The 16,349-nt window shown below is 36.3% G+C and overlaps 1 protein-coding gene across 3 annotated transcripts; it reads left to right on the top strand.

Annotated features, from left to right (window-relative positions):
* Positions 1-1,193: 1,193 nt before the first annotated feature.
* Positions 1,194-7,198, top strand: LOC105174171 (glucosamine inositolphosphorylceramide transferase 1). 3 transcript variants are annotated; one of them, XM_011096181.3, is made up of 4 exons: positions 1,196-1,978; positions 2,739-2,861; positions 5,032-5,199; positions 5,321-7,198. In XM_011096181.3, the coding sequence occupies exons 1-4, from the start codon at positions 1,634-1,636 to the stop codon at positions 6,998-7,000; spliced, it is 2,316 nt and encodes a 771-aa protein (XP_011094483.1). In that variant the 5' UTR covers positions 1,196-1,633; the 3' UTR covers positions 7,001-7,198. The 3 variants fall into 3 exon arrangements, with proteins under 3 accessions (XP_088735969.1, XP_011094483.1, XP_088735970.1); XM_088879843.1 differs by lacking the exon at positions 5,032-5,199 and having other exon boundaries at positions 1,194-1,978; XM_088879844.1 differs by lacking the exon at positions 1,196-1,978 and having other exon boundaries at positions 5,018-5,199.
* The last annotated feature ends 9,151 nt before the right edge of the window (positions 7,199-16,349 follow it).

Here is a 16,349-nt window from a genome sequence, read left to right as displayed (position 1 = left end):
CAATCGAAGGATCAAATTTGCATCCAATGTATGAATATTAGACAAATACATTTTATCTTTATAGAATAGGGGTTAATTATCTTTTTATTAATAAAAAATAAATAAATTATATCAATATAATTTATTTAAATAGTATACTAATAATATAAAGAGTCGTGTTTCGGAATAAAAAATAATTGTTTTTTTCAAAAAAAAGCCCAAATTATGTTTTGGAAACACGACTTGGTCATTTTTTATTTTTTAAATTCGTTTAATATAAATGCAGACTCCAGTGGCCACACTTATGTTTCATTTTTTAATAAATTACAATGAGCTCTTCTGTAGTTTAGTATAATTATAAATATTTTTTCATTATTTGAAAAATTTGTAAATATACTTCCTAGATGCTTGATTTAATTATATAATTTTTGGATTGAGGTCTAGAATTATCAACTCTGCTTTTGGTATATATTATTAAAAATATTAAAAAATTAAAAAAAAATCAGATGAGGTGGATGAAAAAATACAAAAGATTATATAAAAAAAAGAATACCCACTTAGTCCATTAAAAAGTTTCAGAAAATAAGTAAAACTATAATTCATAGTTTACGAGGGCATTTTGATCAATTTACCACAAAAATAGGTGAAAACCTGATGGATTGCGCGTTGTTAGACGATCGTTAAAATTAGAGGAATATTGATAATTTTTCAAATAATAAAAAAAATTGTATATATGTTAAATCTAACTCGTTGTAATTCACCCTATTATTTTGACAAATTAAATTCATATTATCATTAAAAATAACTTAAAAAATACATAACTTGGTTTCTCTGATTATTTTTTTTAAATAAATAATAATAAAAACTCGAAACTGATTTCTCAATTTCCACTTTAGAACTCGAACTCATAATCCATCTTTAATTTAGAAATTAAAATTTGATTTCTTCATCAACGTTATCACTTATATTGTTTTCTTTTTTCCTTAAAAAAAACAATTTCCAGTTAATTAAAAAATTAAATGAACCACTTCCTTAATGGAAATCAACCAAACCAAAAATAAAAAATAAAAAAAAATAAAATATTGGAAAAAAGGTATAATAGTGAAGTCAGCAGAGTGGCCCGTATTGTACTAGCTGTATACTATACGTATATATATGTATGCAAAGGCCGTATCTGTGTATATTGGCAAACAGATGTGCACGAAATTGATTACATAGAGAAAGTGCCATCCATTCCCCTACCCTTTTCTACCCCCACCCCACCCACCCCACCCCTTGAACTCGTCCGCGGTTTTCTTGTCAGCTTTCGTCTCTGTGTGTCGCATTACAATTTCAAGAATCCCCAACTTTATACAGGAAAACAAACAGAAACCAGAACGATCCGACAACAACAAAAGAAAACAAACAGGGAAAAAAAGGAAAAAAATAAGGCCCAGAATTTAGATATCTAATTAACGAAACACTCTCTGCCGTTACAACATCTCCTATCTGTTCCCCATTTTGGAAGAGGAAAAGTTATGCAGGGATTTCTAGCTTTTTCGTTACATGCAAGACCGCCACCGCCGCAGCGGCGGTGAGAATTTTCCGTGGCGGAAACCTCCATCTACCGTGCGGCAGCTGCGGAGTAGTTTGATTTGTTTTGTTATTTGAGGAAATGGGTTCGAGCCCGGTCGTGGGCTCTGGGACGTCCGCTGGCTGCGGAGGTGGTGGGTGGCGGTGGCACAGCAGCAATGGTGGTGGGAAGAGCAGTGGCGTTATTAACAAGAATGGGAATGGAAATCTGAACAATGAGTCGTGTGTGTTGTCGTCAACTTTCGCTTATTTCTTGTTTTCGTTTGTTGTTTTGGGTTTGATTGGGAGTTTGTACGGGAGGTACATGCTCACGCCTAAAGTGCTCGCGGGGATCACGGCGCTCGGGTGTCAAGAGGACAATGAGGGTTCCTGGGCTGTGGGCGTTTTCTATGGGGATTCGCCCTTTTCTCTCAAACCCATTGAAGCTGTAAGTTTCTGTCCTTTGGGAAAACATAAATAAAATTCAATAAATTTTTTTGTGTGTGTGCATGTGTGCATGTTAATGAAATTCATTTATGTAATTAAATAAATTTTTGATTTCTTTGAAGTTCTTATTGGTTCTGGGTTTTTCTGGTTTATCTGGTTTCTGAAACATGGGCGATTTCAGGCGAAAAAATAATTTTTTTTGATGGTTTTCAAGAACTAGAGTGATGAACATCACTGTTTGTCACCCTTTCATCTTTGTGTTTAGTTGGTGGAAGATGAGGAGATTAAGAGTTATAGTTTTCTATCTGACCCTCCCAAGATTAGCTTGTGTATTTCAGTCTTTTCTGGGCTGACTTTGAATTTGAAGAGGAGATTGAAGTTTTAATTTTTTCTTTTTCGATGTTTCCAAGATCAGGTTACTTTTGCCTTCATTATGGTGTTACCTGTACTAATTCGACTTTCCTGGGCTGACTGTGAATTTCAAAAACATGTTTCAGCTTTCTAGTTTTCTTTTTATTTCTTAATTATTCTTTTTAGTTTTCCTTTTCCTTTTCTTTTCTTTTAATGATGATTTGACATCGAAAGGTGTTTTACTTACAGATAGTATTGTAAATGCACATGAAGATGGCCAACTGTAAATAACTTTTTGGAGATGTTTGGTGTAGTTTTTAACTTTAGAGGGGGAATTGAAATTCTGTTTTTCTTTGTTTTTTTCTTGGCAAATTTTATAATATTACAACTTCTTGAAAATTGGTTGGCAGATGAATGTATGGAAGGATAAGAGTTCAGCATGGCCCGTAGCCAACCCAGTGATCACTTGTGCCTCTCTTTCTGATGCTGGCTTCGCTAGTAATTTTGTTGCCGACCCTTTTCTTTATGTGCAGGTATTTCTAATCATTCTTTCGCTTTTGTTTTCTATCTAGTTTCTTGTTAGCTTGTTCAATTATCTGTTAAAAAAGCTGTGTTTTATGGATTTTAATCTGTATTTTTATGTATGCATTTGGGTTTTTTTTTTTTTTCTGTTAAACTATTTTTGCAGTTTAATAGGTTGCTGTATGAATAGGTGGTGGAATAGTAATTGGAAGTGATGTCACATTGATCGCTATAATTTCAGTTTCTGATTCTCTAACTCGTGATACTTCCATCGTTTAATCCTTGGAGTGACTTAATGGGACATGTCACCTCCAACAAATGAGATCAAATAGTGATTGGAAATAAGTGATTCATATCATATATTATTGTATTGCTATTGCTATTGCTATTATATTATTAGCTGATGGGGTCATGGGATCTGCTAATAATATGTCCAGCTGGGAAGGAACATCAGAGGGATAAAGCACAGTACTTTTTTAGATTGGGGCAGGTGGATTGAGTTGTAAATTGGATGCGGAGGGAAAATTCAAAGATTCCAGTTTTTAATAGAAAGAGTGTTCTGGTTTTTATTGATAAGTTGCTCTACGTTTCATATATGCTTGCTTTTTGGACGGCACGTAACATCTATGGTAAGTGAAGAAGATGTGGATTCTCATGGGAAAACTTGATGGAAACTAAAACATCCAAATCAAGTCGTTCTTTGGCTGGGAGGGGGTAAGAGAATTTTGTTTCTTTTCGTTTTCTATTATTGGGAGTTGGATAGGGATTCTTTAATATGAGGTAAACACATATCCTCAAGAATTTTAGAACCAAGGCTTTTATAGATTCTAAGAAAATCCGATTTTCTTTTTGGTGGGAGTGGTTTTAATGTAGGATCCTGAGTTTGTTGGTTAAAAACGTGCTCTTTCTGAAATATAAGTAGCCCAAGGCAAAGCTAAGCCGGTTCTGGATTCAAGCTTTAATAACCGCTGGTGCTTGGTACGGAGTCATTGGCTTGTATGCACAACAGACGTGTTGACAATTGAAGTTTTTGTTTAGTCAATCCAGAAACTTTTGTGGAGATCTTTTAACTGATGAACAACTAAAAACATGAACTGTGACATTTCCTGACAGGTTGTATATGGAAATCAGTCTATGTCATTCACGATTCTTAATGTCTGACTGCTTTATTGTTTTGAGGAAGTGAAAAAGAACAAGAAGAATGAGTATCAAACTGTTAAAACTTGCCAGACAGTTGTAATCATCAACCTGTTTATAGGGGCTAGGTTCCGCGGTGTTTGTTATGAGTATCGATTCTGAGCTATTATCAAGCTATTGACCACTTTTTGAAAAAGAGAGTCAACACTTTTAAGCGAGTTAAACTCGTTATACTCTATGCAGTTAGTTTTACATTTTCACTCATGGAACCATGTTTAGAAGGAATTTTTAGGAGCCCATAATCATGGTTACTACTTTCTAGGAAATGGATTCCAGTTGCGCAGATCTTATTCCTAGTTTTTGGCGGTTGCCATACCTCTAATTGGTAGGATCTCATGTGCTTATCAAGCAAGCGACTGCCAAACCCTGCCCCTCCTTTATGATATGCTTCCTGCCTCTTCCTTTTTGCCTGCCTTGTTCTTGTTTATGCATGCTCTCTATGCAGCAGTTCAACTCCCATTTCATGATGCTTTTAAATTCTATGATATTTGCCTTTGCCATACTAATGGGGAAGATTAAAATGCCCCTGATACTTTGAAGGGATGGGAGGGACAAAAAGAATTCCGCAGAGACATGGTAGTGAATCTTAAGTATGATCTAGTCCAAACTGGAAACAATGTATGCATGGAGCTTTAAATTGGTTCCTTCGTGTTGGTTATTACTTAAAGAAACCAGTGTCTCTGTCAGCTGCTAATTTGCTCTCCCAATCTTCTGGTTTCTCAGCTGTAGCTGCTTTTCCATATGTGCACCTCTTTCGTGCCCATGCACCTGTGTGTGTTTATTTCTTGGTTGACGAATTAACAACATACTGAATGGCAATAGTATTAGTAGTGCAGATATAATTGTATTGGATGGTTCTTTCTCGAATAAATACGCAACCTCTGTGTTGAAGAATTACACCAATCACAGTAGCATCTTAGAAGTTGCGTGTTTATTGTCTTTGACTGGGCACATAACTTGATCGTGTTAGCTTCCATGATTCAGGGAGATGTCCTTTACATGTTCTTTGAAACGAAAAATTCAATTACAATGCAAGGAGATATTGCAGTCGCGCAAAGTATAGACAAGGGAGCAACGTGGCAGCAGTTGGGTATTGCTCTTGATGAAGATTGGCATCTTTCCTATCCGTATGTCTTTGACTACAACGGAAATGTAGGACCTCAACTTCCTAGTTGACTACATGCATACTATGTTTCTTTTGCATGGATGTTTACCTAAATAATGTACTCTGTCTATTATGTCACTGATGTATGATTGTCATTGTTTCTTGAAGATATATATGCTGCCGGAGGGCAGTGAGAAAGGCGAGGTTCGTCTTTACCGTGCAGTTGACTTCCCTTTAAAATGGACACTGGATAAGATTATTATGAAAAGGTCGCTTGTTGATTCTTTTATAATTCCTCATGAGGGGAAGTTCTGGCTTTTTGGTTCGGACAACAGTGGGATCGGCGGCAAGAGAAACCGACAGCTAGAGATTTGGCATAGCTCCTCGCCCCTTGGTCCTTGGAAACCTCATAAAAAGAACCCTGTATATAACACTAACGAGAGCATGGGAGCCCGGAATGGAGGCCGGCCGTTTGTGTATAACGGAAATCTTTATCGTATTGGTCAAGACTCTGGCGAGACCTATGGTCGTAGGACACGTATCTTCAAAGTCGAAGTTCTGACCACGGATGAATTCAAAGAAGTTGAGGTTCCCTTCGATGTCGAAGAGTCAGTTAAGGGACGAAATGCTTGGAATGGCGCCCGCCACCACCACATAGACGTACAGCAGCTCAGTTCAGGCGAATGGATTGCCGTTCTTGATGGGGACCGAGTACCCTCAGGAGACACAGTTCATCGATTCATTCTTGGCTTAGCTTCAGTTGTTGCTGTTGCTGCACTGGTCATACTTGGTGGAATTTTACTTGGGCCTGTAAAGTGTATAGTACCCTTAAGTTGGTGCCCCCACAATGTGGGCAAGAGAAGTGATGCGGTCTTGGCTTGGGAGCAGCCAAGTTTGTCATCCAAGCTACGCCTATTTTGTAGTCGACTGAACAGAGGAAGCTCGATTCTCCGTGCTAGAATAAAGGCAAACACTTGCACAGGAACTTTTGTCCTCATTTTTACGATTGTGGTTGCAGTGACGCTAACATGTACTGGGGTCAAGAATATATACGGTGGGAGTGGCGCCCAGGAACCATATCCGTTAAATGGTCAGTACTCCCAGTTCACTTTGTTAACGATGACCTACGATGCTCGACTATGGAATTTGAACATGTACGTAAAGCATTACTCAAGATGCTCCTCTGTGCGTGAGATAGTCGTCGTCTGGAATAAAGGGGTGCCTCCACAACTAAGTGATTTCGACTCAGCCGTGCCAATAAGGATAAGAGTCGAGAAACAAAACTCCCTCAACAACCGATTCAACATGGATCCACTGATAAAGACACGAGCTGTCCTCGAGCTCGACGATGATATCATGATGACTTGTGACGACGTTGAACGAGGGTTCAAGGTATGGCGTGAGCACCCCGACCGGATTGTCGGGTTCTATCCTCGGCTCGTCAATGGCAGCCCGTTGAAGTATAGAGGCGAGAAGCATGCCCGGAAGTACAACGGCTACAACATGATCTTGACTGGGGCTGCTTTCATGGACAGCCAGGTGGCATTCAAGAGGTACTGGAGCAAGGAAGCAGCCGCAGGTCGAGCACTCGTCGATCGTTTCTTCAACTGCGAGGATGTGCTGATGAACTACTTGTACGCGAACTCGAGCTCGTCGACAGTGGTCGAGTACGTGAGGCCTGTGTGGGCGATCGACACATCGAAATTCTCAGGAGTTGCAATCAGTAGAAACACTCAGGCTCACTATGGAGTGAGAAGCAATTGTCTGGCTAAGTTTGCCGAAATATATGGGAGTTTAACTGGGAGGAAATCGGATTTCAGGCGACGGAAGGACGGTTGGGATGTATAGTGAGGAAAAAATTCTAAGTTAAAAATGTAGTTGCTCTCTTTATTTTTCTTCTTTGATTAGTGCAAGTTTTGTTGATAGTGATGAAGAAATTATACCTCCAGCTGTGAATTTTGCTTGGGAGGGACTTTTGACATCAAACTCAATATAATTTAATGTACTAATGGCTTTGAATGGGAATCATCTTCTTCATAGTTGCTACCCTGCTTTTCTCTTCCATCTTCAACTCTACCAATTTTTCAAGATAGTGTGTTATTATATTTTTCCTTTGTGTTTTTTGTTGGTGTGCTCAAGCCGAGTCTAACCGTTTGCAAAAATCTAATCCTACTAGATTATCATTTTCAAGTGTATGCACATAGATGTGGTCTCGAAATGGTTCAAAACAAGTTTTAGGAAGACAACATCATGAAGCATTGTCTCTCAAGACAAGAAAAATTGTAGATTTTCATGAATGTATAGGCTCAAAATCTACATATGTATACATTATTGACACTCTTATAAATAATTGGATAAATAACATCGGGTTTTCTTGAAATTTACATAATTATAAATATTTTTTTAACTGTTTGAAAAGTTATAAATACCATGAAATTATTTTATGGGTTTTTTTGAAATTTATATAACAATAAATATTTTTTTAATTATTTAAAAAATATCCAAATATTAATGGTTGTTTAGATAGCTTGATGTTGGATAAAAAGTAGTTTCCGTGGTTATTGTTTCTTGGCAAAGTACAAAGATCAATTCAATTTGGACTTATGTGTAATTATTATTTATTATTATTATCATTATTATTATTTATTATTATTATTATTATTGTGTGGACCATTTCTTGACAGCATTAATTGTCTTGGTGTATAAGAGTGTTGACATGAATGGGTCCCCACTTTGGATAAGGATATATGTACATTTATTTTCAATATAATGAATTAAATATCATTGTCAAAGTGATAGCCTCAAAATTTTTAAATTTTTTCATTAATTTACACATAAAAGTTCAAAATTTGTAAGAGTGATTTGGTGAAATAAGGCTTATTATTTTGAGTGACTTATATTTATGTGCATTTTGTGGATATTAATTTATTTTTATTTTTCAATAATGATTAGTAAATCTTGATTTTCGTGGAGGGAAGCTAACGGGAAAGCTGAGATTGTGATTGTTCGATTTATCTGAATGGAAAAAAAAAAGAATAAAATTAAAGTAGTTTGTTGAGATGAAAATAATGATAATTGCAAAATGTATTAAGTAAGAGATAAAATATAGTAATCAGAGTTGTTGGGATAAAAGTAGTTATTTTTTTCTTTTAGAATATTAAAATGTATTTTGAGATATATCTGATTGAGAAAATAATTCTTATTAAACAACATAAATTTGCAGAGATATTTTATGAATTGAGATGAAATGGAAGTTTATTTTATATGCAAATCTTCCTAAATAAGTCAACCTTTATTCGTAGAATAAAAGAGTATTTAACTCAACTTATAATATCTTATAAGTTTTTTTTCGAGACAAGATAAAACATACTCAATATTTATTTTTTTGTTTTTTATATCTTATCTGTGTATGTTTTTATATTTCAACTTTTTATATAATATATACATTTATATATATAATATAAAAGAGACATGATTTGATAATGAATAGTAATTTTTATTTCCAAAAATACAATATTAAAATACAATATGTATATGTACATATTTATATATAAAAATATATATAAAAGAGATATGATTTGATAATGAACAGTGATTTTTGTCTCCCAAATTCCAACATCAAACTACACCACTTATTTTAAAATATTTTAAATTACCTCAAAACACAAATCTAAACATATGATTTATTTCCAACATACACTTATTTATCTCTATTTTTCTCTCACTATCACCAAAACAAAACACTCAAAATACAAATCCAAACACTATGATAAAGTTCTAGTAACTATTGACGCGTACAAAACTATCTTCAAATTTATCCATAAAACTTCTTAAAAGTATCATATAAGTTCCAAAATCTTGTAAAATATTTTAGAAATTTTACAATAAGTTTTTTATGTTGTATGTGCTACATGATTATAGGGCTAAATTTATTTTGACCCCCTGTGATATGTAAAAATATAAAAAATCCTCTATAAAATTTTTAATATCAAAATCACCCCTATATTATGAATAAATTATCATATTGCCCTCTGGTCAATAGTTTTATTTCCATCGCTTTCATGAAATTTTCACATTTAGTCCCTATTCATCTCTAATTGTATGCTAATGCCCCGCCTCATAAAAAATGATATTAGAGCCTAGGTTTATTGGAGAAATACATGTTTATATTACATTTAGATATTATTTATCCACTAATGGAGGAAACTTTCAGAGAAGATGGAATCGAATGAAAGTTCAAGTTATGATGAAAACAGGGAATATCCCATATTCTAAAAATACAAAGAAGGGAATTTCTCATAAAAATTCTTGACAAATGTTACAACGTTCCCAAGAGGATTGACCCAAAACTTCTCACGCCAGAAGAAGATCAAGAATGGCTGAGGAATTTTCAAGTTCGACAGATACTACCAGGAAACGCGTGAGGTGTTTACACTCTACTGAAGTCCATGGTAGAATCCCAGCCAAGAGAAGCAGAATGGGTAAATTCCTGCATAATTATAGTTCTAAAAATTATGATTAAGGGAACTGACTGGAAAGAACTCGAACCGGATACCTCAAAGATTTCCCAAGATCAAAGAGGAATACAAAAGACAGTTCAAGACTATGGACATAGGTTAATCATATACCTATGAAAATAGAAATCTTGAGCCAGAAGGTAGATAAGATCCTTAAGATTCTTCCCGATCTACACAAGTATCTTACAGATCTGAAGTTAGAAAGTGCAGATCTAAAGAGAAATCAAAAGGAGAGCCCTATGACATCAAAATCCAGACAGGAGCGAATCAGAGACGCCCTTGGAAAACCAGAGAAGATCTGATCATCGTATCCATTAGATCCATAAAGTAACGGAGGTGACGAGAGCAAATCTATCAAATTTACAAAAATTAGCAGAATCTTTTTCCCAACCGGATTGTGGATTTAGTCAACATCCAAACCAATAAAATTATTCCAGCACTACCACCGCATGAGGAAAGTACATGCTCCATTGATCCTCCACAAGGTCATCCAATGAGAGGGAGTGCAAATTTCCACACCAATGCCACTCCAACGTTCATGGGGATCTAGCTAAAAGAAAATCCAGGAAGAAATCCAAGAAGAGTGCCTGAAAAGACATCTTGGGCGAGAACTAGCTTTAACTCTTGCATCATATGGCGCTATACTTAACTTGGATATTATTGATTTCCGGAATACCAAGAAATTTGATAGATGAATGGGTTGCAGCTATCAAGATAGCAGCAACTACCTTAGAACACGAAAAGGAAAACTTCATAAAACTTGTGGAGTTAAGTTTGGGGGGTTCTGTGCAGATCGAATGGTATAATACCCCAAAAGATACCAAAGCCAGCATCTTTGCCGGAGATTCAAAAGGCGCAATAGCAGATCGGCTAGGAAGGTTTATCAAGATACACTTCATCGGAGATAGTTACTTCAAAGGAAGTAGAGCAGAAAAGGCTAGGGAATATGCACAAGCTGTTACCTTTGGATTGAGAAGTATTTGCGCAATAGATGAATATATCTATTGGTTTCAGAATATTTCTTCCACAGTGGAGTAGTGATGGATGTAGCAGCTCCAATGTTTGTTGCAAAAATATGTAGTCCATGGAGGGAAATGTTCATCCAGTCATACAAAGTACCTGAAGAACAACTAGATTCAGTTGCAAGGAGGATGTCTTTCCTTAAAGACAAACTGAAGGATTGGTGTTATCAAATATCTATCTAGAAAAACATGAAGAGGCTGAGAGATAAGATCAAGCAACCCCTCTCTGTTGCGATAACAATGATTTTCCAACTATTATAGGAGAATCGAGCGAGCCAAGGAAGGGTAGGAAGCAAAATAGTGTCTCCTACCCAAGGATTTTCAAAAGAACCTTTTCCCAACGAAGATCATGGTGGTCCAAGCCAAAAGCCAGATCATACAAATCTGAACAGAAAATAAGACCAACAAGGGCTTCATCCCAAAGATCTAGACAAACAGATGCAAGATCCACAGGAAGAACATCTACAAAGATAACTTTCGGACGGGTCCATACCCAAGCCAATGAAAGTTTCAAAAACTGCAAATGCTGGACTTACGGACCAAGAGGACATAGCTCTCCTGACTGCCTGTAAAATCATGGTGAATTGAGAAAATTTGAAGCCACGGATAACATTCTAGACACAGCCTACTATGGCTCTTTAGTACCCACCTAACAATTCAAAAATATTCCAACAGAAAAAAAATGTCTATGAGGAAGAAATAGAGACTAATTTGGATGGACCTTCAACCGAGTCAGAGTAATTACAACGAGGGAGATAGGCTTCAAACCTCTGAAAGCCTATCAGGATTGTTTTCCAGGATGACGGTGTCAAACAAAACTGTGGAAAGAATCATGCGACAAGACTCCAACCTTACCCCATACGATGGATTTAGAATTAGATGCATCGGGAAAGTCCTGAACTAGATAGGACTGAACCGAAGAGAGCATCACATAACCTACAAAGTAAGTTTAGGTGAGTTTGCTATACCTATGGAACTTACTAGTAATGTGATGGAAATGCAACTGATTCCTCAAGAAGAAATTCTTGAAGAATTGAGTAAGCTTAAAGAAGAAGTAGTTGTTACTATGAAATGGTTCCACATAGGAGCTATTGAAGTAGTAATAAAAGCAACTTTTAAGGAAGGAATTAATTCAGAAATACATTTATCAATAATGGATAGAAGAATCAATAACTTGAAAGATGGTTTCCTTGGGACAATGATAGGTAATCTGTATGCAGAAAAATTAACGTTTGGCATTCATTTTAGGACTACATACTACCTAGCAGACCAGGATTTCAGCAGAGTCTTGACCCTTCATCAGAATTTTAGAAGTAAAGATCTAATGAAAGAAGGTAATCGACCATATTCTATAACTTATAGAATTGCTTATACCCTTTCCAATACACATCATTCAGATTTGTTTTTTAGGAAAGACTACATAGAGATTCCTAGAATTTTTAAGGAATTTTCTAAGGTTATGGCACAAGATCCGATTAGGATACCTAGAATGGGTGGTTTCCATATTGTTATAAAAGATCATCCAGTTTTAGATCAATTAGCTCTAGAACTGAGTTTGATAGCAGAATGTCCTTTTCGGAAGATAGGATCATAAGCTACAAAAGGAAGGACAAAGAGTTATTAAAAGATATAACTCCTCAAGAGATTAGGGTAGATAAAGTAAAACTTAGATGCCCTAAAGAATGGATGACTTATATCATTTGCAGCAACCTGTTGTTGGTAGATATAAAGGCATGTTAGAAATAGCATGCCATGAAATTCTAGTTGCAGGACGAGAAAATGGGAGTTTGACTTTGGGGTTAAGTTTCCTTGATTATCATAAACCATGGGGAGGAAAAAGGTAATGAAATGGAATTCAGTCTTGATGGTGTTACCATAAGGATTAAATGACGAGTCCCTTTTCAATATACATATTTGTTGGTATGTTATATGATCAATATAAGATAGAGCATTTTGCAACTTATATTGATTCAGGATCAGGGATTTGCACGACAAAACTTGATGTTATCCCTAAAGAAGCAAGGGAAACCTTACCCCTTATTGCAGGAAGGGGTTTTTTCACAGAAAATTCTAATACTCAATAAGGAAATACGAGAAACCAAGATCATGATCGAATGAGCATTTAGATCACCCTGGTTTAAGGTTAAAACACCTCTTGTTTACTTCCATGATACAGGTATTGATATCTTGCTAGGTAACAATTTCATTCAAATGTTTGCAAGATATATGCAGGATAATCAAAGAAATCTGTTAATCTTTAGTATTAACTGTGGTAGTGAGATAGAGGTGTTGCAAAGAGAAAAGGCATTTAACAGGATAATGCTTATAGAGTTTCGCAGCAAACATGGTGATTTCGATGCCAGATTAACTCATCCAAAAATGCAGGATTAGCAAAAATTTAGTAAGGTTCTTTTGTCTTTCAGGCAATAGGGCCTCACAATAGTGATGGCTTCTACAAGGAATCCGAGAAAGAAATTAGGAACCTTAAGGAAGCACTATAGGAAATAAAATCGCTAGATATTAGCGGGAAAATCAAGTTTTCTCTTGAGAATGTCAAGAGACTTATCGAGAGGAACTTCAATGAAAGCATGGTGGGATAGGAACAAGATCGAAGCTACTCTGAAAGTCAAGGAAGAATGCAAGTGCGAGTACGTTCGATACAAACCTATCCAGATGAATATGGAGGATAAGAAGGATATGCATATGATTATCAAAGAGTATATCGGTCTTGGACTCATCGACCCTGGAGTATATACCTATAGTAGCCGTGGATTTCTAGTTAGAAATCATGGTGAGATAAAGAGAGGTAAACGCAGGTTGGTAATTAACTATCAAGGTATTAAGAGAGATAAACGCATGTCATAAAGAAGGATAAGTGCTTCTGAGATGAAAGCTACTGTTGCTGTCAATATAATTGAATTTTTAGGAATTCTTATCGACGAAATATGAATTGAGTTACAGGACCATATTGTGGAGAAAGTCCACAATTTTCCATACGTACTCAATCACAAGAAGCATTTGCAGAGCTTCTTGGGAGTTGTTAATTTTGCAGGGATCTTCATTAAAGATCTTGCAAGATACAGGAAGGATTTCTGACCACTTTTGAAGAAAACGAAAAGTTCAAAGTGAAAATGGAAAGAAATCCTCTCGAAGATGGTTCGGGAGCTAAAACAGGTTTGCAGTAACCTGTCAAAGCTTGCTATACCATAAGACGTAGACGAATTGGTAGTCTACACAGATGCCAATGAGTATAGATGGGCAGCAGTGCTCATGAAAAAGACAACTATAGGGGAAGAACCTTATAGATATACAGGAGGGTTGTATAATCAAAATTATCTCTAACTGACCATATCCCGGTTCTTGCTTGTCCGTGGGATTGGATTATAATCCAATAGGACATAAAGGGGAGTAATGTGGGACATCGTTCTAGAATCAATGGCTTGGTGCCTAAGGATTCATTAAGAAGTTCAAACTGAGTTTGAGACTTCACATAACTGGAATATTCGATTTATCAAAGAATTGTATTGGGTATGATTTGATATAATGAGCCCAAGGTTAGTAGGAGTTGGGTTGAGTTTCAATGCGTTTAGTGTGTAAAATTACTCATTTAGAATGAGGTTAAGATGTTTGGGAAACACTAAGGTACTAATATAATTCTACACGAAATTCTCCATAAAAGAAATTAGATTCCTATAAAGGATGAGTTGTTCAAGAATCATTTGAGGGAGACTGATGAGAAAGCACAAGCTATTCGAGGCTTAGTCATGGTTGACTGATGAGAAAGTTTAAGTTGTTCAAAACTCAATTGCGTCTAATGGATGAGAAAGCTCATATGTCTAGGATATACCCTACGTTTTTGCTATAGGCAGCACGAAAGTGTTGGTTCAGTGTGTTGGACCTGATGTTGTGTATGGTTTGTGCATGACACAATATATATTGGAAATACACCGATGTGGCAATAGACAGTTGTCAGGAGCAATCTTTAATACCTGAATAAGGATTAAGAAAGTGTTTTTGACATACGTTTTGTGGAGAGTTGTTTTGGTAAAGGCTAAAGCGATACTAGCTTCCAGATTCATGTAAATAATGGATAAGTCCTCAAAGTATATGCACGTTCTGACTTGATGGTGAGCATGGTCGCTTGAAAGGTTTTCAAGCAGACATCCCATCTTAAAAGTCAAATGTGGGACGACTTTAACAAGTTGGTCTTGGAAAGTGGTTTGGATTGAAAAACTGCAACCATTGGATTGATGTGGTGCCCAGCACAATCGACCCAGTTGTAGCCTTGGAGGCGGCCTGAGATCTCATCAAAACATCCATGAAAATTCTTAAATAACAACCATCTGCAGGCAACAATGGTGAAGAAAATACACGATTGGACCGTGTAGCTCAGTAGAAAATAAAGTACACCCACAAAATGGAGTTGGTATCGTAGATTGCTCATGCTCAGAAGGTTTTGAGTGACATGGGTAATTGGATTAATGGTCAAATGGGAGATTGTTAGAATGGGTGACCAAAAGCCAATTGGATTGGTTGTTTGTCATTTAATTTTTATCAGATAATATTAAATTTATGAATACAGTAAGAATTCATCAAGTTGGTATTGTGTTTTGTTATGCTTGCCACTAATATTGAACTGAGCTTCAATATCGCAATGAAATGCCCACAGACTGAAAAGTTTAACTCGTGGAGTTGGGCTGCACATAGGTTTGGTAGCCATAAAATCAACTCCTGAGGGTCTGTCTGAAACGTTCCAAGTCAAAAACCTTGAGACAAAGAATTGAGGGTCCTATAGACACTTGCACTAAATATTGCAGCCGAGTTTCATCGACAGGAGACGTAGGTCTTCTGTGCAGTTTTAGTAGGTAGTTGGCAAAGTAGACGACTGACTGAACTGACTCGCGGAGTCTTCATATGAAAGTCTCTTAAGGCTTGGTCGGTATGGCTAGGATTCCCGATTCCGATAGTACTAGATTAGTCCTCGGACTTCTAGGAATCATGACAGTCACGTGCATACGAAGACTGTATCTTTGATTTGGTGAGCGGTGGTTGTGTCGTGAGATATGGTCATCATATTGTCTAGTGCAGTCAGAGTATGTAGTGAGGAAGATGGATTCCAAGAGAGGATCTATCCCCTGTTAGTATATGACAGAGAATTCTCCTATGCTCTCTGAGATGGTTTAGACTCTAAAAGTCTTTGGTCAAAGCAATTGATCGATCGAGGATCGATTTCCTAGATCGGATTAGTAGATTCAATACATCTCGAGTATTAAACATTATTGCCTAGTCAAGGAAGGGAACCAACAACCAATTACATACCTTAGACTAAGACCAGGAGACGGTTGATAGTAGGATCATACTTGTCTGGACTTGGAGCCTAAATGTTCACCCATTATTCACCTAGTCTAGTGGTATGGACTGTTGCTAGACGACCACCCATGGTAAAGGGTTATTTTCGGTTATGAGATAATTGAAAATAACTAATTAAATTGAATGTAATTAATTGTGTTGGTCACATACACCTAAGTCTAGCTGAGGGTGAACTTAAAAAATCACACCCTACCACTATAACAGGATGGAACTAATTTGAAATTAATTTCAGAAGAGTTAGATTAATTAAATTAGATTAAATTAATCTTTAGAGAGAATAAATGATTA

The sequence above is a fragment of the Sesamum indicum genome, linkage group LG4 (assembly GCF_026168435.1).
Source record: "Sesamum indicum cultivar Baizhima isolate 11 linkage group LG4, ASM2616843v1, whole genome shotgun sequence".
Lineage (NCBI taxonomy): Eukaryota > Viridiplantae > Streptophyta > Magnoliopsida > Lamiales > Pedaliaceae > Sesamum > Sesamum indicum.
Note: the sequence above shows the minus strand (reverse complement) of the source record. Positions and strands in the feature narration are given on the sequence as shown.